Raw genomic sequence first — 22,676 nt, 5'->3', positions numbered from 1 at the left:
AGATGATTTAAAGTTTTCTTTTGCAGAGCATGCGGCCTTATGATTTTGTAAAATATTGTTTTTGAATGGAAGCCTAGAAATGAAATTATATATATTATGGGTATAAAAAAAAACATTGTTTTGTGCCTGTTTTGGGAGATGGGGAGGTTTATATGCATGGCTTTGTGTGTGTGTGTGTGTGCGTGCGTGTGTGTGTGTGTGTGTGTGCGTGCATGTGTGTGCATGTGTGTCTTATTAACAAAGTGAAAACAAAAACTAGGAATAATCTGCATGGAGAAAAAGCAGTAGATACTAGACTTTATATGTACTTCAGGTGTACAACAGTAGTCAGCATGTGGTGCCAGACAGAATTACTAATACTATATATCAATATTGAATTCTCACCTGTCTCCTGCAGACAACAGAGACACACATCATAACCACATTAAATGGTGATAGAATGTAAAAGAGATGCGTGATGGATCTGATGACTCAGACCAAATTGCCCAGGAAATTGTGATTGGCCTAATTTTACCATGCAGCCTTTTTTTCTACTCTCATAAATGAACTGTGATTAAGATTACTGATTTTGTTTTTCTTATTTTACTATCAGTTGTAAGGCTTTTCTGTTTGAAAAAATGATAATTGTATCTCTTTTCAGCTATGATTGTTGAGATCGTTTTCTGACATTTTAACTGTTTTATGCCTGCAGGGTGGAATGCTGGTTAGAGATGTCTCGCTGTTTAATATGCAGGGCATTAAAACAATGGCTGTGACTTCACTTGTCACTGTCTACACCCTGATAACATGGGGTTACATCTGTTCTCCAGCTCATTGAAGGGAAAGAAATAGGGCTTTTACAGTGGGTCCCAACTCGTGTTGTCATTACACAAACAGGGCACAAGAACCGTCATTACATGATCTTTCAGAAATACTTGTCATTGCGATGTCAGAAACTCCGTGAAAATGAAAAAAATATTTTTACCCATGTCACTCAGGGTGAGTACCATCCTCTCACCTCTCAGCCATGTTTAATATGTCTAAATATGATATCTCTCTAATTTATCATACTAGTGGGATGTGAGGCAGTGCAGACCTATATACAGTCCACTTGGCATTCAAAGCAGCATTAGAATTGATAGTTTCTATCAGGCTCATAAGACAAAAACACCAGATCGTGTGATTAGGCACTATATCATTGAGAAGGAGGCGGCTAGACATCTTGGAAGTGGGAGAGTTATAAAGAAGGTTGTGGGCCATGATAAAAGGACATTGACTTGGGGAAAGCATTGTTCAATTAATGGATCGTGAGTGATAGATATACTAGGACTGTATAGATATGTAATGCAAGAGGATATTTATCATGGGATTTTTTTCCATCTGAGGATATCTGGTACTGCTGGAAATGGATATAACCTTTAAATGGGTGACAGATTTTTTGACATAACAGTATCAGTTGTTATGATAGATTTGAGGATGATGATATTGATTACTGGCTGGGTATAGATTAGTTTAAATTGATAGGTATTATAATATGAGATTATTTGGTTGAATAATGTGTGTGTAGGAGGCTGGGTGGTTTATTGGTTGCAGGATACATCAATGTTTAGAGCCACACCTATAAGCTGCTATTAAAGATAGCAAGTGGTTTTTAAGTGCACACACTAAATCCAGCCATGGTCTCTCTCTCTCTCTCTCTCTCTCTCTCTCTCTCTCTCTCTCTCTCAGGTTAATTTAACAGAAAACTAGTGATGAAATTTAGACTGCAGGCCCGTAGCCAGCAATTTCAAAAGGGGGGTTCATTTTTTTGAAAAAGTGGACCTTTTCCCATAAAAACTTCATGTACCTAGATCAAATTTTACCCAGAGTGGACCTTTTTCCAGCAAAAGGGGCGGTTCTTTCGAACCCCCCGAACCCCCCCTAGTTACGGGCCTGGACTGTTTCTGCTCATAGTCAGCCTTGTGGCATTTGGTGGTCTATATGACACAGAGGATTGAGTCAGGGGACTTGTTGGCCAGTGTGTTTATCTGTTCATGTGGAGGCATGGTGCAGCTCTTGTTGTTGTGTGGTGATAAAACAAAGCAGGGAAGAACTAGAAAAACATGAGTTGTCAGAGCAGAACACAGGGGCTTCTCTTTATCACCACAGACTCTAATATCATACAGATGATGGGTGGATGGGTGCTCCTGGATATCCTGTTTCAGTTGGAGATGGGGCGACTTTTTTTTTTGTCTTTCCTAGGTGTCAACTGATGAAGGTAGAATTTTGGTGACAGGAAAATAACTTTGGGTGCCTGTGGTAAGCTTAGCTTAATCAGTTTGCTTTTTAGGAAATAGTAGCACAGGCTGGTAGCAAAGATGGGATGTTCCATCTTCAGTGTAAACACAGCTGATGCATAGCAAGAGGGAGTTGTATGGGTAGTTACTGATTCAGGCAGGGGAAACAGGACAGGAAAAGGCTGTAGTGGATGCCAGTAGAGGTACATAGCTGAGATTTTACAGGAACAAATGATGAATTCAGTTTGAGGATGGGATCTTTAAAGGGTGGTGGATACCTGGTAAAGGTACTAGGTACACTGTCACATAGAGACTGTGCAATGTCATGATGAGAGTAAGACTGTTTTGTGTCAATTGTGGTCTTACAGATAAAGGTTAGACTGTTAAAAATGCACCAAAAGAACAAGAAATATTACTTATGATTTCTGAACCTAATCAACCTTGTAGTTTTAAAGTAGTTTTGGGTATTCAGGAAACTGCCAGCTTATAGGAGTGGATCTAAAGGTTGTGCTCATACTAGAGCTAACTTATACCAGAATTGATATCAGAAGACAGCCAGGTTGAGTAAAATGGAATTTGCAAAAGTCAGATACCATGTTGTTTCCTTTGTCATCTGGACCTTAAGTGACCTCATTTAGTCCATATCCAGTCCTAAGTTAGCCCCTGTGTGAATGCAGCAAAATAGTTTCACAATGACTGTGATTTGCAAGATGATATGGATTTTGTAGCATTTTGCCAGGAGAAATTCTGAGGCATATGTCTGGGATATTGGAACGTCAATAAATAGGGTTGTTGGCAGCAGGTCTTGTGGAGGAAGCCAAGTGAAGCAAGACAGACATTTCTAGGGTGTTTAAGTGCTGGGGATTAAAATTACCAAGTAGGGATATGGTATTTGATGTGCAGCCTTTAGGTTGAACAAGTGCAGTTTATTTTAGTTTTTTTTTTTAGATTTCTAAGAGAGGGACTGGGTGACCTAAGTATAGATATGTATTCAGACAGTGAAGACATTAGACTGAGAAAGGTCTGGCTTGAATCATTAGAACCAGACCCATTAGGTTTATGAGCTCAAAGCCTGTTTTTAGTGCATTTCTCAATATTGATTCCTTTTAGTTTTAGGTGTTATTCTGTTGTTAATGTATCTAAGTAATAAATCTGATAGACACATTTTAAGAACTTAAATATTTGATGTCCTGATGCAGGGAAAGGTAATCTAAATGCATTTCGAATACAAACATTTGATTCTCAGGCTATCAGATGACACAATTTTGGGCCAAATTTTGGTCTAAATTGGTCTTTGTGTGAACAAACGCTAGGTGTGTGCACATGTTTTTAAGTTTTTCAATTAGTCAAGTCTTATCACTGTAAATGTGGGTTGTTTGTAGATGTATTAACCACTTCTAATCAACTGATTTCTCTAAGTGGAGCTATCAATGGATTAAGTTTTCAGTTTTGTAATTTAAGTGTATGTGTAGGTAGATACTAAAAAACACTGTGCAGAATCACATAACTCAGATGGAGGTAGGAGGTTAGACCATAAGCTATCTATAGTCAGGGTGTAAGTTTTTAGATTTAAGGTACATAGCTGTTAAATTCAGCTGGGCTTAGTAATGAGTTTTAATGTGAGGTTTGTTTTTTGCCTGTCAACTATTTTCAACCAAAAATGGGTAAAAAGAAAAGGAGAAATGGAAATAAATTGCATTTTAAGTGTGTGAAGGATGATCAACTCCAGTGAAGAGCCAAGTCCAATCAAAGTGCTTGAAACCTCAGGACATTTCCCATTACTGACATAAGAATGTATTACCAAGTATAGGGGTGCAATCTTTACTGGTTAAAGATCCTCCCAGACAAGTTAAGTGAATATAAATTGATGTAGACAGGTTAAGTTCATCTGAGGCCAAGTTTAAAGTATTGGGTGGGTTGGCATAGATGAGCTGAACATTAATTGGGCACTTCCTTCTGTCATGAGTGAACTTACTTTACAAAATGTTCACTTCACTTTTTTTTCCGAAGGCCAGATTATTCTGGTTTGTCAAACAAGAATTGCTATGGAAACTGTTTGTCTCACTTTTGTGAAATAAGATGGACGTGCAGCTATCAAAATATGTGCCCAGAATTGTATGAACTGGCTCTTAGATAATATTGAATCACATATTTACTACCAGTTTATATATCAACAACTAACATACGGCTGGTAGTGTTTTTAGGTTGTCAAGGAGGTTCTCATTGATTCATTTATAAATGAGTTTTGCCTGTATATTTATAAAAGCTATCTTTGAAAATCTCTCTTTCCCCCCCTTCCACTCTCTCTCTCTCTCACACACACACACGCACACGCACACACACACACACACACTTTGATATCTCCAGCAGAGTACACCTGTACCTCATCCTGTCAGACATGAATCATTTGAGGCGTCAACACATTAAAGTGTTGAGAAATCAGCAGCAGCTTCTCCTCCAGGGTTTGATTAATGGGCAGATAACTATTGGGTTTTTTTCACCTCTGTCATGAGCTATTGATATGCTTGAAGTCATCTGCCTCTTATCTGCTGCAGGTCATATCCAAGAATGCTTATGAGAACTTGAAAAAAAAAAAACAGTTAAACTGAATTCCAGGAAGAAGATTATTTTAATGTAGGTAAAAGACTAATGGGCCTCACCAAGGCACCTGTGTTTTCTCACAGTTAAACATCCCTCCTGCCCCTCCTGTTGTACTGACCCCAGTGGGTGTGTTCTTCTACTTGTCTCTCTCCTGGAGGAACACGTACAGTGACAAGGTTTTAGCTGGGGTTGCACAGAATGAATCAATTTTCAGGAGGAATCAAAACTGGAAGTCAAAAGAATACAAAGTTGTACAATATAGGTAAAAGTTATCTCTTAGCAGAAAAAAAATTTAATTTTTTTTAGGAAGGGGGAGGGTAGAACTATTTATTTATTTATTTATTTATTTATTTATTTATTTATTTATTTATTTATTTATTTATTCTACAAAATATATTTCCTTTTTTTACCCCAATGTTTATTTGACCCATGATTAAATTGATACAGGGACCATATGGAAGCACTTGAAGGTGGAATAACAGTATTCATCACATCTTCAGTTTAACTGTATTTTGATTACCAATCCATCCACTCAGACCAATCAAGTCAACTCTGGCAGCTGATACATGCTACATGCTAGCGTGGAAATGGGCCAACAACAACCGTACCATATAAATTAAATGACTCAAAGGATTAGAAGGATTTGCTGTTAATATTGAGACTAGGTTCCAGGTTTTATCAAATTAATGTGCGTGCATACAGTGAGTGATAGGAGTGAGCCAGCGCAGTTGAATGCTTACAAATATAGATCTATATGTGTACACAGAATGGTTGGGACTTCACCAGTACACTAGATGTCTGTATTCCCAGGAGGAGCGGGGCCGAGTTCACTGCAGGATTAAATTAGAACAGGAATACACTGACTGAATGACATCATAGTATTACCAGAGTTATTAACATGGGTTCAATAGTGTAAGGTTTGATGGGTCTCTGTGTCATCGGTTATCTGTAGATGCCAATAAGACTTCTGTGGGTCTAAGTTAATCCTGATGTGAACAGGACCAGAAATGCTGTGGTTGGTTGTGTTAAATGTGTCTCACCACAAGTAGGGGCAGTCTGGATAGAACTGCTATAGCCTGGTGCCCTGAGCTTTGAAGGATACACATAATACATGCTGTCTGATTCATGTTACTGCTCCCAGTTACTAAGTGGACGTGTACTAGTAATGGAATGAAGATGAACACTGCTGTCTAGATTATATAGATGATATTGAGATATTGAGTGTAAAATGCCAGGGCAGGTTGCTCCATGGAAAATATGTCATGGTACTACTAGGAATGGAAGTCTGAATGGGCCTACAACACTCTGGAGTAAATACTGATTTGTGCTGTTTGATTCATAGAATAACTCTCAGTTCCTACTGGTGGGCGTGGAATGGAGTGAAGATATAGTCAGGCTGATGTCTAGATATTGCCGGTAAAATGTTGGTTGCTTAATGTAGATTGTGTCTGCCTCTTAGTACTGGCAGTTAGTAGGTGTGTTGCTGATCTTAGAAGGCTGTTTACTTGTAATTTCTTTATATATCTATTCCCTAAAGGAGGTGAAATGAACGGATGGAAATCTAACATGCTGTCTAGATTATATTGAGATATATAATGTAAAATTCTAAGGTTGGTTTCTCTGTATACAACTAATGTCTGTGGTTTATGTGGTGGTCTTTTGCACACTGCATTAAGGAGCAGTTGCGCTGTCCCAGGTATACACATTGTTCACTGTCTTATTTAAGTAAAGGTACAGGAAGAGAGATGTAGGACCTTGAGTGTCAGCATAAGATGCACCTCACACTGTGTATCTGTCTGGAATATTTATTGGTAGGTGATATTTAATGCAGATTCATGGAGGTATGAACCTATATCTTGCCAGGATACTGGTTAACTAAATTTAGCCCTTAGATTTACATATATATTTACATACACGTGTGTTTTCAGTGTGGTTAGGATAGGATTGAGAGAGTAAAGGTGCATTTGTAGTGTACATAGTTATGACGACCTCATTTAACTCTTTACTATCTCAACAAACATGATTAAATTTTTTATGTGGTATCACTTATGTCTGGCTTGTCACTTTTCATAGATCCATAGCACAAGAAAGCAAGTGGGACAGGATAGGGAGTAGATTGGCATCTCACCATATGCACCTTAATACACCAGTAAAGTTGTTAAGTTTGATCCAGAATGTTGGTGCTTTTTTCATCTGCTTTTTGGGAGAAATGCAAGTTCTTTGATAGTGTGCAGATAATGCTGTTAGAATGAACATGATGTTATGAGCTGCTGTAAATAAGGATAAATCAATCTGTTGTCTGGACTGCCTGCACTTGTACAGAGATACACAGCAGTGGGTGTTGGATTGGAAATGTTGGCCCCATGGTGCTTGGGTGGGCCTAATGTCCATATTCATAAGGAACATGACATTTGATATCTAGCTGATGGAAAAGCAATATTGCCTGTAGCTTACCGGCTAGACCTAATTTGAGTGGAACTCGGAACTCGTTTTTGACATTCTTGATCAAAGAGGTGTAGTTTTTTGTCGCCAAGGCTTAGTAGATCTGAAGTCAAGTGATACTCTCTCTGAAATGCATGCGTGATGTAAAAGATAAAATGGTCAGTGCATACATGGTGGTGTCCATTAAGCGTTCAGAAAGGTGACATGACCGATGGATATTTTGTAGTAGTTATTCATATGATCAAATTGGCAGATACATGTGTAGGCTATATTTTTATATGGTAAAGCTGCAAGCGTGGGGACACGGGTATCTGTGCTGCTCCTTTAATGCTTGGCTAGAGTTATTTATTTATTTATTTATTTATTTATTTATTTATTTATTTCAAGTTTGCTTGATTTACGTCTGTATGATCCATTAGGGTAGACCATCTGATGTCACAAGTTAGACTGGTTTTCAGCCTACAGCAGTCTTGTCTGAACCGTTGTCAAAGGAATACTTATAGGGATGGATGTAAATACGGGACATATGTGATGCACTAGGTGGAATGTCATGATCTGTCATAGAAAAGAAAACAAACTGGTCCTGGTGTTAGGTCTTAGTTTACCTTTAGGTCGCCAGCAGTCAGGTGTGACCCTTAGTCCAGAGATACAAAACTACATGTGTTACAGCAGTGACAAAGCTCAAAGCAAATAGCCATGTTGTTTGCTGATCTTGTGGTAGCTGAATCATTTCTACTTACTGTGGTTTCCTTTAGGGCTCAGCTGTTGCCTGATGCTGCATGCCTCAGTCATTAGGTAACACTGTCTGGTTGAGTGTGTAACCCCCTGGGTTGTCTTGGACAGAAGACATAAGAGAAGTCACGTAATAACACATTTCAAGATTTTTTACCATTTATTTAAACCCGTGGGCCTGATCTTCAACATTTGGTGAACACTGATTATTTAAAGCAGTAGGAGTGATCTTTAACTTTTGGAGAACACTGAATACGCCAGTGGAGTTGAGATGTGATTACAGTGCTTCAGTCTCTGATTTGTGTGTGTTGATTATATAAACATGGGAGTTTTCTGTGAAATTTGTTGATTTGATGCAGAGAGAGTTAATGGATCATTGAGAGGTCAGCATTTACATGGTTACTTCAATCTTGTTATTACTTCCAGTTGGAAATAAGCGAGAAGGAAAGCCAAATTGATTTCTATATTTGTGATAAATGGGCATGGCAAAGTGGAAAGAGAGTGAAGAAGAAGCAAACGGATAGGGTTGGCATTTTCTGATCCTTGTGTTCAGTAATGAGAGAAAACTCAGTAGAGATTAATCGTGAAAATTGAAAATCTGATATTTGTTGGTTACCTGGCTTAGCAGGTAGTATGCCATTCAGTAATTTTTAAGGTTGATAGACATTCAGACAGGCAGGCAAACAAACAGAAAGTTGGATAGATAGTTTGAAAGACAGTATTGTATATTTAGACAGAAGAGCTACATCAATCAAGTACTCAGTGATTTAGACTTCAAGTTGGTCAGGTAGTCTGGTCAGCCAGCCAAATGACCATCAAATGGCTCACGGTGTTATGGATATGGCAGTTTGGTCAGTGGCGTCTATTTCCCTACCAGTGTGAAATGTTTAGCACATGGTTATGTTTTGCCTGCACCTGATTTAAGGTATATATATGCATGTGTTTAAATTTCAAAGCCACATTCAGCTTGAAGTGCCAGTAATTTGATTACAAGACGTAACGAGTGGTATTAAAAGTAATGATGCATATGATGGCCATCACCAGCTGGAAAATATGGCAGCCTGGAGTGTCTGTGTATAGGTCAGCAGCCGTTTTACCTGGATTTACCTGCATGTCTGTATGTTTTGGCACTTCTATTAGAACTTAGCTGGACCATATCAAGGCAGATTTTTTGGGTCACTTCCGTCTAGGTATGGCATGTTTTTGAGGTCATTTTATCAGTAAATTTTGCATCGAGACTCCATTGCTGAACAGGTAAAAACAATATGTTAGACATCATGTTGATGAGGTTGTAAAACTGTAGCATTCATACATGATTGATTGGGAAAGAAGGAGATTATAATCATTGGCTTGAACAAGTACCGCACCTGGAAGGTGTACTTGCTGAGGTTCAAATAGACGAAAACCCAATGTGTGTTAGTCAGCAGTGCTTAAGATAGTTGACTTTTTGAACATGATTACTGTCTGCTTTCATCTGTTCCTATCTAGCAGCAAGCAGAAATGCTGCAAAAAAACCTCATGGGAGATATCAGCCAATGGTTACATTTCTTATGTCCTCACATAAGGCAAAAACAACCAATAATTACGACTGTTGCAAATGGTGTTGGTCCATTGATGGGAGGATCAAAAGCAGTGCTTGTTGTTACTAATGCCATGAGAGCAGAGATCAGCAGGAAGAAAAAATCAGAGGTTGTTGAATGCAGGTGGAGCACTTGGATCACTTCCCTGCTATAAGACACAACACTAAGTGTGTGTTTTCATTACTGATTGCCGGGTAGAACATAGCACAAACTGTCTGTATTTTCACCAGCTGAGAGATAGACGTAAAAGGGCAGTGCAGATACAAACCGGTGCTGGCAGTTGTAGTTGTGCAAGACTTCTATACAGTGTGGTACATATAAACCATTGATTCAGAGTAACAGTCTTCTTGGAATGGAGGGGTCTTTGTAGTAGTAAGCAGACAGGCTGGTATATATATATATATATGGGAAGAGATTGATACCATATACGTGATCTATGTATATGACTGTGTGGAGATTTACAAGATACAGGATAAGATAACTAGAATTAGTGATAAGCTAAAGCGGAAGTTTTTTTTTTAGACAATTGAAACATATAAAAAACAGGGTGATGTATAGCATATTGTTACATGTTTCTCTTTTATGTGAGGGGTAGGTTTACAAAAGAATGACAGGAATTGTATGTTTATTTGTAGCACATGCCCCTAGCATGATGGGCTATTGAGATTAATAGAGCAAGGATGAGAACAGTTATATTTGGTTATCCAGGCAGGAATGTAAACTATGGCTTCTGTGTATATGTTCCACATGTGCTTTGATATCTAGGAGGAATATTAGGGATCACGGAGATCGCAGCGATATGCTGGCTGCATTAGTCGTTTAATGTTAGAGCCTGGTATGAGTAATTGTGCTGATTTTTTCTTTTGGTTTTTTATTTTTGAAATTCATATTTTATTTTTCACCACCATACGAGTACATCTAGGCAACTTAATAATTGTTGGCCTCTTTAGCTAAGGAAAATAGATGCAAGGATTTGGTGAAATATCTCTCATTCATCCCTGAGGCTACATAAAAGCATAGATGTTATATAGATGTTTTAGTTTGTAGGAACTGAGATGCTTGAAATATGGTGTGATTTTTACATGTTGGGGTGAATGCTATATTTTCTATCTCCACAAGGGATATTAGGATATAAGCATTGATCTTGTAACCGCTGCAGTAACTAGTAATAGCATAGATGTGCTACTTCGGATACTGAAGTGCAATTATTTTCTAAGAAACCTGATGAACGTTCATTTTCCAGGGAATTCTTGGGTCTAGGGTATTGACCTGGGAGACTGGTATATAATTCACTGAGGGAAGAATTATTACTAGGAAACTAAGAGCTTAGTAGTCGTCTGAGAGGGGCTTTGGTCCAGATCTTTTATATTTGGGTGTAGACGAATGACTTCTGGTCACAATAAAAACCGTACTGTACAGGAAGCATTATGACCTTTGACTGCTGGTTGAAAATATTTTTATTGAACGTTTTAGAAGAAGCAAAATAGATAATTGTTTTTGCAAGTAATATCTGGTATAAAGATACTTCTCGGAATGGGAGGATGCAGTGCAACCTTTCTAGTTTCCTCATTTTTATCACATGTAGAATTGAAATCAGTGTCCTTTTGAAATTGATTTTGAGACATATTTTCTTTTTTTTCCCTTTATTTTTATCTCAAATCCACCACCTTTCCATTGGATTTATTCTTTTATTCAACAGGATGTATATCAATAACCTGAAGTCATGGACAAAATGCTGGACAGTTATCTTTACTACATCAGGACGTACTTGTATAAAGGATACATAGCACTTATGACAGTAATACACTTGGATATAGCCTATAAACGGGATACCTGACATTGATTTTCTTGGAGGAATAACAGGGAGCATTACACACTGAAATAAGTTTAAAAAAAAAACAAAAAAACTGACATATTCCTGGGAATATTTCTTGGAACACAGGACCAGACATGGGGAACCTCCTCCACATCTTTGCACCTTGTCTCTATGGCACGTATCTTCATGTACCATTATTATACTGTTACCTGTTGGGAAGTGTGTGTGTGTGTGTGTGTGTGTGTGTGTGTGTGTGTGTTCTTGTGCAGGTGCTTGTGTGTGTACGTGTACATCATGATGTACCTGTATAAGTATGTATGTAGCATGCATTACCTATTAGTTATTTTATCTACACTTTTATACACACGTATTATGGTGGTTTTGAAAAATTGTTGCTGCGGCAATGACGGATGTTTGTTAAAGGCTCACTTATGCACATGAATTATGATAAAACATGCAGTGAAAGTGAATATAATCCCATAAAACCTGTTCCACATTGATATACCTTGCTGTGCCACATAATGGTAAAAGATAAAAGTGTGGTATGCAGAAGAATTAAATGTGTCAGCATACATTAGAGTATCAGTATGAATACAAACACTGTACTAGGCACTACTGAAACATGGATGTTTTATATGAAAGATGGCACATTCTTCTTTTGGGAATAAAAAGTGGTAGTGTATAAGATTTAGGAAATACAGGGATGAAAGGACATACAGATACGTTCATGCCAGTTATATAGGAAGTATACAAAATTCATGCATTTACTGACTACTTAACCTCTCTTCTCCCTCTACATATGAAGGAGGACCCACCAACAAACTGTGCCAAGTAGACGTGGTCTTGGCAAACACAGACAAGCACCCATGCGTTTGCGTGCGTGCGCACACATACATACACACACACACACACACACACACACACACAGAAACGATTGAAATAATACTGTAACAGTATAAAAACATCCACATCAGGTGAAAGATGACTCATACTGTTTATACATACTCAGGCAAGGTGTAACTCTAGATCACGCAAATATACGTGCTACACACAACGTTGAGGAAATTCTAGCTTAAATTTTTTAGCTTTAGTTTCTGTAAGTAAACAACATGTGATTGGAGCTTTTCTTACCAATTTGTTTCTTCATTAACCCCTGAGCTATGAACAGGAATATTATAGAGTGATTACATGGGGGGGGGGGGGGGGGGTCAAAAGTTGTTTCCTGAAGTAAAAAAAATACATTCATGACTGCAGGATAGACAGAAATTTAGATTTTGTTCCCCTTAATATACAGACTTTGTAGTACATGCATTACACACTCATACACAACATATAGCTTAACGGTTCCGAGAACTATTAAGTTATCAGACACCTTCCACACACATCAAAGGTATCATTGACAGGAAATTGTCCTCATAACAATCTACTGATGTTGTAAAAACTTCCATTATCACTTGCAGAAATGATTTCTTAGAAATAACCACCATTTTTACCACAATGTCCTTTTAACCACCAAGTACACCTATTTGTTTAAAGAGTTTTTTGTTATCCTAAACGTGGATGGCAGAGTAGTAATATTTTAAGCAGAAATCTATAAAATACTAGTGTTTTTGGATAGGACTTCAACTTCAGACAAACTACATATTTCTTGAATCTATAATGCCCCAATTAGCTAATGATCTATGGAACAACATGAATCATTGCCACTGCCACACCCACACATATTTAGTGTCTACATATCTATGACTGATAGCAAGCCCTTATTGCTTGTGGTGCATAGACTCCAAATAAGAAAAATCCCATATTAACAACGGTGTCTCTGCTAAAAAATGACCTCATGCTTTCCAATGACCACTATGCAAAGGAAATGGGCCATTATATTACTTAGGCGTATACAGACTTGGGCATCATGCAAGTTTAAACCATGCAAATTGTCTCATTTTCTTCCTCAAGCTGGTCATTTACCAGTTTGGAGAGGAGAAGAGATGGGCCATTATATTACTTTGGCTTACACAGAACTGGGCAGAGGGTGAGTGTTAACTGTGCAGAATCCCATTTCCCTACATGTTTTGGCCATTGTTTGATTTGCAGTGATTAGTTATTAGTGTCATCTATGACCACAGTAGTATGTGATTATTTTCCTTAAAATTATCCTAAAATTCTAGACTGACTAAAGAAAAATAATTGAAAAATTTTTGAATGTGAAATTAAGCGCAATTCAAAAAAAGAAAGAAAAAAAATGTCCAGATTGACCCGGGGTCATGTCCCCAACAATAATTTGACAAGCGATGGCGGTCATCTTCCATCATTTACCGATCCATTGATGTAAATTGTGAGCTTGCTGTAGCCCCAAGAGGGCCTTCCAGCTCCTATTAGCTGTAGATTACAGTGTGAGTCATGTTGCTGGATATGATGGAATACGACTGCTTGCATGCTTGTCCTTATAACTTTCTTCTCAAGTTTGGGTGCATTGATGGGTGGATGGATATAGATGAATGGATAGATGGATGGATAGATGAATGGATGGACGGATGGATGCAGAGAGTAGGAGGGAGAAGTTTTTTTGTTTCAAATGATGTGCTTTTTCAGTTTCATATTAGATGTCTGCATATCTGTAAATAAGAGATTTTGACAAAACTTTTCATATTATTGTTGAATTTTTTTGTACGTTATAGGAGACAGGCCGATACCTGCCAGGAGAAAGCACATCAAACATATAGGAGAGGATGCAGAAGATGGAGATGCCACAGGTGAAAACCACAGACCACCAGAGGGCTCTGATTCCAATACAAGCCACCATTCCGATGGCTATTCCTCAGTGTTACAGACCAGTATTCCCACATCTGATGCAGATATGTCATCAAACCAGTCACACTCACAAAAGTCTTATTTGAGACTCAGTGTGTCATCTGCGGGTTATAATGGTCACAGCAGCTACGGCTCGGACTTGAAAGCAGTTGACATTGATACAGACTCTAAACCTGAAAGGGAACAATGTGAAGGTCAGGAGGAAGTCAGTGGAGGTCATGTTGAGACCTCAGGTCAAGGTCAGGTGGAAAGTGAAAGTGAAAGTAGGCATCTTCAGCAAAATGGATACTCAGTTGGAATTGCAGACACAAGGACTGAGATAACAGATGATAATAAACACGATGATATCTCTGCAGTAATTTCAGAGGAGTCAGTTTCCCAGGAGAACGGTAGTGATGTTAGCGTGGGACGAGAAGTACATCAATCAGACTCCCAGGTCTCTGCCACGTCGGCATATAGTGATTTAACAGACATGCTGGCAGCTGACATTGTCAATGAACAAATAAGGAACGTTTATGCTGATTTACGACAGCAACAAAAACAGCAGCAATTACAACAACAACAACAAAATGATGAAGTGCATCCATCGTCTCAGGAACATGAACAGGAACTCAGTGTAGACTTTACCCATGAAGGTGATGTTGAAGATGTAGCTGCCAACTGTGATGTGCCTAAAACAAGTGATTCCTTGGACAATAGTGACCTTAACCAAGACCAAATGATCAGTGAGAATCACTTAAATTCGTGTGCGGAACAAGGAGAAAGTACACCCAACTCTGAAGCTCTGATAACAAGGGAACAAGATGAAGATGAAAATGGACAGGAGGTGATAGACAATGTAGGTGAAAAGGGAGAAGACAATTTTGCCAAAGATGCCGAGGAAAGTGAAAGTGATGAGTTGGTGGAAGATGCCACTGAGAGGAGGAACGGCACAGAATGTAATGATGAGACAGATGAGGCTTTGAAGCTTAGAGATATTGTAGCAGGGACCATACAGGAGTCCACGCCTAAGAAGGTAATAGTTTTCAAAGAAAGGTAGTTGATTAGACACCCTGAGCTCCTAAACATTATACAGATTCATAAGCATTTGGTCAGGTTTTATGTCAGCAAAGAAGAATAACAAGGCAAAATCTGTTAAACTAACTTTTAAAAAGAGTAGAATTATAAAAAAAAAAAAAAAACATTTTGACTCTCTCTCCAGGATGGCCACTATTTCCTGAACGTGATGCATGAAGAGGAGCGTCGTCTGCAGCACTTGTGTGACCTGGCGGAGGCTGACCTGCAGCAGGAGGACCTCTCTGATGATGGTGCGTGCACTGATGCTCTCCACTCATTCATGAGTAAACTCAGCTAATTTTATAACCTTGTAATCATCTCTTGTTTTGCCTGCTATGGGGGTTGATATAGTGAAAAGTGGCATTGGTTGACCCTCGGGGGGTTGGGGGGGGGGGGTCTGATCACGACTCTCCCAGAAAACCGACTACTATCTTATTAATATGTCACACCAACTTGCCATGATTCAGAGAGATGTACATATTTATAAGATATGTGTTACATAAAACCCAGTGCCAGGTATTTTTAATATTGGAATGAAAATTTTTATAAGATATGTATAAAATACAACCCATTGTCAGGTTTTTTAGATACTGGAATGAAAATTATTTTCTCCTCTTGCAGTGGCTGGAATCCTGAGAGCAGCCACTGGGAAAGCACACCTCATGCTCCACTTAAAGTTTAAACAGTTTGGGGAGCTGTGTGAGAAAAATTTGGTGAGTATTTGTTGTAATTGATATGAAGAATTTTTTGCATTTCCTTGTCCTGTATATAGTCACTGTGACAGTGTTCCACTCCAAGATTGTGGTTGATGTAGAGTGGTTCATTGAATTTTCTGCCAACAATATTTTGGATATACATTTACTGTGAGCATTGACCATTTGATTGACAGACCACGGATTTCGCCCCTGGGTGCCAGAGTTTAACAAGACTAATGGTCTAGAGAAAAATGAATGAATAAAAGATTTTTGCCCATTTAGACAACTGGAACCAGGGCATGGGAAGCAAAGTGGTAAAAGAGAATTAAGTTCCCTTTTTTGTAAAACCTCTCATTTGCTTAAAGGGATAATAACTCTTCGTATGAAATCTATATTTCACAATAAAAACATTGTGAATAACTCACAGAAATATAATGTATTCTGTTTTATGACGAAAACAGCAGTTATAGCTAGTATTCTGATATCTGAGCTTGTCTTCAGATCACGTGACCTCCATTGATGGCTATACTCTGTTAAAATCTCTTAAGAGATTTTAACAAAAAACCAAACTTTTTTAGAAAAAGACCAGGGACTAACTTTGAATGTAAAAATGGATTCATTAACCATTGGTAAGCATGGGAAAATTGTTGTTTACTCCAGGAAAATTCATTTTTTGGCCAAAACGAAGAGTTATTATCCCTTTAATGGTACAACTGTACTATAGCTAAGATATAATGCTCAATCAAAAACATCTTAAATGTGCTTAAAACCATGATATTTTAGAGCCCTGATCCAGATGATCCATTTGAGACACGAGGAGGAGACCTCGCTGGGTTCTGGGATATGGTTTTACTTCAGATCGAGGATTTGGACTCCATGTTTGTGCAGATTGATCGAATGCGTGCCAGTGGATGGAGGGACATGCCAGAGGAAAAGAATGACGACGTGACACCACTTAGTGATGAGAAAAAAGTAATTCTTAATTCTCTTAATTCTTTGTTTGTTTAACACATGGGTGATTGCTTGTCAGTCATTTGTCAGACATTTGACTTTGATGATTGTAACTATGCTTAAACTGATTTAATTATTTCACATAAAGCAGTTTGAACTTTGTGACATCACAATTTCACTGACTACATGAAAGAAGCAGTCTATGAATAATTTGTCAGGGTTTAGACATCAAATAAGTTGGCACCTTGCAAATTGTTATTTAACAGGCCTTATATGTGATGTCACAAGTTACTTTACTGATATTATGACATCAGAAATGGCTCTATGATGTCTCTTGGGATATTGGCAGTGTTTAAGTAATCTCACTTGCTTTTTGCTGTGATGCCACGTGACTCTCACAACTTTGTGATGTAACTTAATGCTTCAGCGGTGATGTCACAGAGCTGTGATGCAATAACGTTTGACAAATTGATGATGTCACAAAAACTTGTGAAGCTTTCAGTATTGTTGTGATGCCACCTTCTGTTTCATGTATGATGTCGTGTAAAAAAGTGTTGCAAGTGGTTGTATGCCTGTTCATTGAAAATTTGATATTTTAGGAATCTTGTTCCGTCCTCCATTTAGATGTGGAAGAGGAAGAGGTACAGTAATTTGTACTGAACCCATTTGATGTGGCCTGTTTCTGTATTGAGATTCTCACCAATACATCTTCTTTCATTCTACTATTACTACTAACAGCTACAACTGATCACATTTTCCATTTTGTTTCATCTTCTGTTTAGGCTTCACATGAAAGATGACACAGCATAAAATAGATGCTATCAGGTTTAGAAACAAATTGGCTTATCTAAGAGTTTTTGCTGTATATTCAGAATATTTAGAATGACAAACATTTTAGATTTTTTCTGCCTAAGTGGTTATTCTGTATCTGATTGAATTACAATATGTTTGTTAGTGGTAGCTGTTTTTCTTTGTGCTGTTATCTTCTATCATGTGATTTGGTACCACAGAATTAGTATCATAGGATATTAGTGGAACACAGTTGGAATATTGGGACACCAGCATATCAATTCAAGCACATTTTGCTCTTTGTTTTTCTGGGTTTTGTTGAAATAATTTTTGAGCTAGAGTATTATAGTAAAAGATTCATATATGAGTGAGAAAAAAAGAAACATGCTAAATTTTTTGTGAAAAAGATTGAGTCATGGAAGTGAAATTAGTTTTTGGCCATTGGAATCTTTTTGTTTGAAACATTTGTTTTTGAAAATCATTCCGATGCCAGTATTGCATTTTAGATTAACTGCATTTATTTCAGCACCATATAATTTTTCATACTTATTCTAGAACACAGTCACAGGTAGATTTTAAAAGTCATCTTAAGTTCCACCCCCACCCATACCTTTCACTTTTATAGCCCTGAGCAACAGTTATATTAGAACTTCAAGAATGGATTAATAATTATAATTACTATACCCAAGAATATGAACACTCAATTCATTTCACTTGAGATACTGATTTAATAATAGCATGTTCCAGCAACCAAGGATTGCATTTTTTTTTTTTCAAACAAGATTTCTAAATACCTTGTTTTTATCCATGAAGTAATTAAATATTTAATAATTGTTAATATATGAAGATGCTGCTGCATTTTAATGATCTTGGAGTACAAAATATTTGTCAATTATTGTAGCAATTGCTGTTAAGAGTGTGGCAGATTAGAGAAGATATTCATAAATGAATTGTATGTTGTCGCGCACAATAGCTTTCATCAGTGTAAAAAAAAAATTATCTATCCATGGTTCACTTTTTATGGTGCACACTTTGTTATGAACGGTTATATGGAAACTTTTGAGAGAAAGTGACAAAAATCTGTTCTTGAACAGAAAAATGGCTGTGGGGTCTGCTGGCCTGTATGGGTATGGTTAACTTTTTATTTTTATTTTTATTTTTTAGTATCTGTTTCATGAGACTGGAATATTTTGTCACATACACTTGGGTGTTGGATTCACTATTCTTAAACAGGCCCGTAGCCACCAATTTCAAAGGGAAGAAGTCCTTTTTCTGATAAAGTGCACCTTTAAACCATGAAACCTTCCCGTACCTAGATCAAATTTTACCCAGACCTTTTCCCTGCCAAAAAGGGAGGTTTGTTCGATCCCCCTGCCTGCAGGCCTGTTAACACATTGAAGGTCGTCGTCTTTCTTTTTTCTTTAGGAAATGTGGAAGATGTGGAGGTCAATAGCTTAGATTCATGCACCGTCTTTTTCAAAAAAAAAAATCGATTCCCTGTTTAGCGTTCATCTCTGATGGGATCTACCCTGAGTTGAGAAAAAAATGAAATCTTGAGCTAGTGTCTGCCATCTTAAGCAGGATACAAATAATTTGAGAGTTGGATTTTGTTAACTCTGACAAGTACCACCTTCTAATGAAATATTTTTTTTTCTTCTGTCTCAGATGTCTTCCAAAGTCAAAACTCCAGTTAAACACTCACCAAGGCCGAAGACTCCAAGATCGGAGGCTGCCAAAAAGCGCGACGAGGCACGCAAACGCATGCTGGCAACCAAACGCAAGGAAATGAGAATACGAAGAAGTTCCAGTGGAGATGAAGAGTTCCTGGAAATCTTTGTTCCTGAGAATATTCATCCACCTCTTTGAACCTTCGTCAAGAAGTGAATATGTATTGGAACCAAACTATTTAATACTGATACATAACTTAGAAATTTATATTAAATTATACAGCTACATACCATCAATTACTGGAGTTAGAAAAAGTAGAAGAATTTTGTACATCTTAAAAGAAGTTATTTATTTTCTACAAAAGGGGTGTGTGAATAGCCCTTTCAACAGAAACTCCAGTGTACGTAAGGGAAGTTGAGCTGGAGCGGCATAAATTAAATTCAGGAAAAAGTGGGGAAAGTTTTCGTTAATCCTGAATGAGGGTGGATGCTTACATAATATCTCACAGAAAGTTCTTGCTTTTGAAAAAGAAATATCATTTGTGCATTTTTGAACAAAGAAAAAAAAATTGCCCTTTTTGTAGAAGAAAAATGGAAATAAAAAAAAAACCCTTTGTATTGCTATAAAACACTACATTTTTAACAACATTATTTTATACCTAAAACCATAAAAATGGAAATATTATAAATCAACATACAAATATACAAATACTTTTTTTTCACTTATTTCACTTAGAAAAATAATTGTTCACTAATGATAAGTTTTACTCAACTGTTAAATACTAGTGTATATAACTAGATATATATATCATATAATGTATTAGCACTTGTTATTTTTACTCTGAAATGATATTTAAGTATACTTTTATTTTATGTATAGTTGAATGGGTGGAAGACAGCTGGTTATTATGTATTAAATGCTTAGCAAAACCTTGGCATTGTAATCAGGCTGGGGTAATTGGTGTATGTCCCTATGGGAGAGTGAAGAAATAGAGTTATTGAAGTGATTGTGTTAGATGTGCAAACTTTAAAACCTAGGATTGTGTTATTTGCACAACTAACGCAATGAAGTAATTGACATGGTTTAAATGTTTTACCAATGTAAGAAAACTCCAGAATACGTGTAACAGGCATTCTGCTCTCCATCATATTTGTACAGGTTTGGGTAAGTGTGATGTAATTGAGTCAAGATCTAAGAGGGGCTTTCTGGTTAAAGTCAATGGGAAGTGGTTTCCCTACTTAAGCAGACCTTCAAACTCCTGTATTGCTCTCCCAGTGTGTGGTTTAAAGCTTGATTCACCATGATATTTCATTGTTTGGGGGCAAAGAAAATAGCATCCCTATTTGATCATATTTAGCCTAAAAAGGAGAAAGAAAATGTGCAAATAGATCTTTTGTAGTCTCTTCATCTTGCTGTAAGGTGGATTTAAAGAATTAAATGACATTTGCCATAAGTTTGTTGCTAATGAACAATATTAAGATTTAATGCAATCCATATAATGTTGATATTTATTTTACTCCAAGTTATCAGTTGTATACTAGTCCGTAACATAAACCTCAGCCAGTATATAAACAAATATGCAATGTTTTTGTAAATTATGAGGCACTCCTACTTGTGTTTTTTTTTTCTTTGAAGTAGATGCATTAAATCTCTACAAACTTATTATATGGTTGGGTGTTAATGCTATAATTTAACAACTTTGTCAGCGTCTTTTGTTCTTCCTTGCTTTAAAAGGCTATAGAAATGTGATAAAAAGTTCTAAAAGACCTAAGAATGCCTCTACCCTTTAAGAAATAGATTGGTCATTTTGGTTGGCCATATTCCAAGCATTGACCAAAAAGCAGGTTCCATTTATATTTACAGTGAATGAATGAGAGAAAGTTGCCATTGCCTATAAAAGGAATATTACTGTAAGTGATTGGTCTGCTTTATTTGAGTGTTTTACATCACAGAAATCTTTCTATGCTGCATAGACTTCCGAAGAACCATTTATAAGTTAATAATACTATATATTAAAATTAATATAGCGCACTTAATACTGTATCAGGGTTTATTCACAACGTGGGATCCCCAGATTTTGTAGGATTTGATTGTGGACCAGTCATGTTTTTGTGGGCAGGGGATTATTTTATTTTGGTGGATTATAACCATACCCAGCGTACCCACATTTATACCATTGTTCTAACATGATTACTATCAAGGAAGTAAATTTGGATGTGGTAGCAGTTTCACCCCTTTCCTCTAGTCAAATTGACATCGATTTCAAGTTCAGGGACAGACACTTGCCAGTGTGTTATTTCACCACGAGAACCAGTGCAACTCTGATCTGACCAGAAACGAAGGACACTCTGTTTAACAGTAGAGTAAAAAAATATTTCAACCTCCCACTAGTGTAGAAGTTTCGCATAATGCTTAAGATAAGTTCGCTAAAAAAATTTAATTTTGCCAGTTGTCCCTGATCTAGTGGGAAACCACTCATTTTACTTAATGAGTGAATGTTACGCCAGACTTGATGGCAGTTATTGTTAAACATTTGTACATATGAAATAGTATGTAGCATGGTCCAGGGATATCATTCCTGCATGTATTAGGAATGCGCTATTGCTTTGGTTCATTTGTTCACTTAGATGAGGGCTTGCAAGGTCTTATTCACATAAGCAGGGGGGAGATAACAGTGATATAGGCATTTGAAAACGGATTAAGTTATGATGCTATGAAGGTACACTTTTGATAAAAGTTATTTCCTTTCCTAAAAGTTAAAATGTTCATGCCCAAAAAGTTCTTGTTAGCAGTGAGATAGGACTTTGCCAGTACTTGAAATGGGTCACCTTTACTCTCTTCCATGCGTATATTTTTATTATAAATCACAACTACAGAGTATTATAATGATTATTATATAAGTAATGGGGGCCATGAGGAGGCTTATTGTATTTATACGATGGTATTAACAAGTGAATAATAAATTGCTTCAACAGCCACTTTCTAGTCTTCTCGAGTGAAACCGCGCAGGTAAATCGAGGCAATTTAATTGGTGAAAATGGTACACGACTTTAACAGTACACATTTACGTGTAGGTGGGAATGCAATTATTTCAAGCATCTGTCTAGAACTCTTTGAAAACGTTTTCAAGAAGAGCCTGCATAGAAATGATTGAAGCACATCCATGAAGGACAAGATTTTTTTCATCTGTAGGATTTCACGTGCAGATGGATCTTGTTATTTACTGAGATGTCTGGAAAGGAATTTTGAACCATTTGAGAAAAGACCCTCAACAAGCAAATGC

At 37.3% G+C, this 22,676-nt stretch overlaps 1 protein-coding gene across 6 annotated transcripts in view; it reads left to right on the top strand.

The window, feature by feature from the left end:
• The window catches only part of LOC106178960 (uncharacterized), a 45,370-nt gene extending 22,999 nt beyond the window's left edge, over positions 1-22,371 (top strand). For 5 of the 6 annotated variants that reach the window (XM_024074958.2, XM_024074959.2, XM_024074962.2 and 2 more), the window contains exons 3-8: positions 14,102-15,249; positions 15,436-15,541; positions 15,912-16,003; positions 16,769-16,957; positions 17,536-17,577; positions 19,391-22,371. In XM_024074958.2, the coding sequence (XP_023930726.2) occupies positions 14,102-15,249; positions 15,436-15,541; positions 15,912-16,003; positions 16,769-16,957; positions 17,536-17,577; positions 19,391-19,591 (1,778 nt within the window). In that variant the 3' untranslated portion in view covers positions 19,592-22,371. The remainder of the gene's footprint in view (positions 1-14,101; positions 15,250-15,435; positions 15,542-15,911; positions 16,004-16,768; positions 16,958-17,535; positions 17,578-19,390) is intronic. The other variant, XM_024074963.2, reaches the window with a different exon arrangement.
• Positions 22,372-22,676: the final 305 nt, after the last annotated feature.

This window comes from Lingula anatina, chromosome 7 (assembly GCF_051362555.1).
Source record: "Lingula anatina isolate TDL-2025a chromosome 7, LinAna3.0, whole genome shotgun sequence".
NCBI lineage: Eukaryota > Metazoa > Brachiopoda > Lingulata > Lingulida > Lingulidae > Lingula > Lingula anatina.
This window is presented reverse-complemented; position numbering and strand designations above follow the sequence as displayed.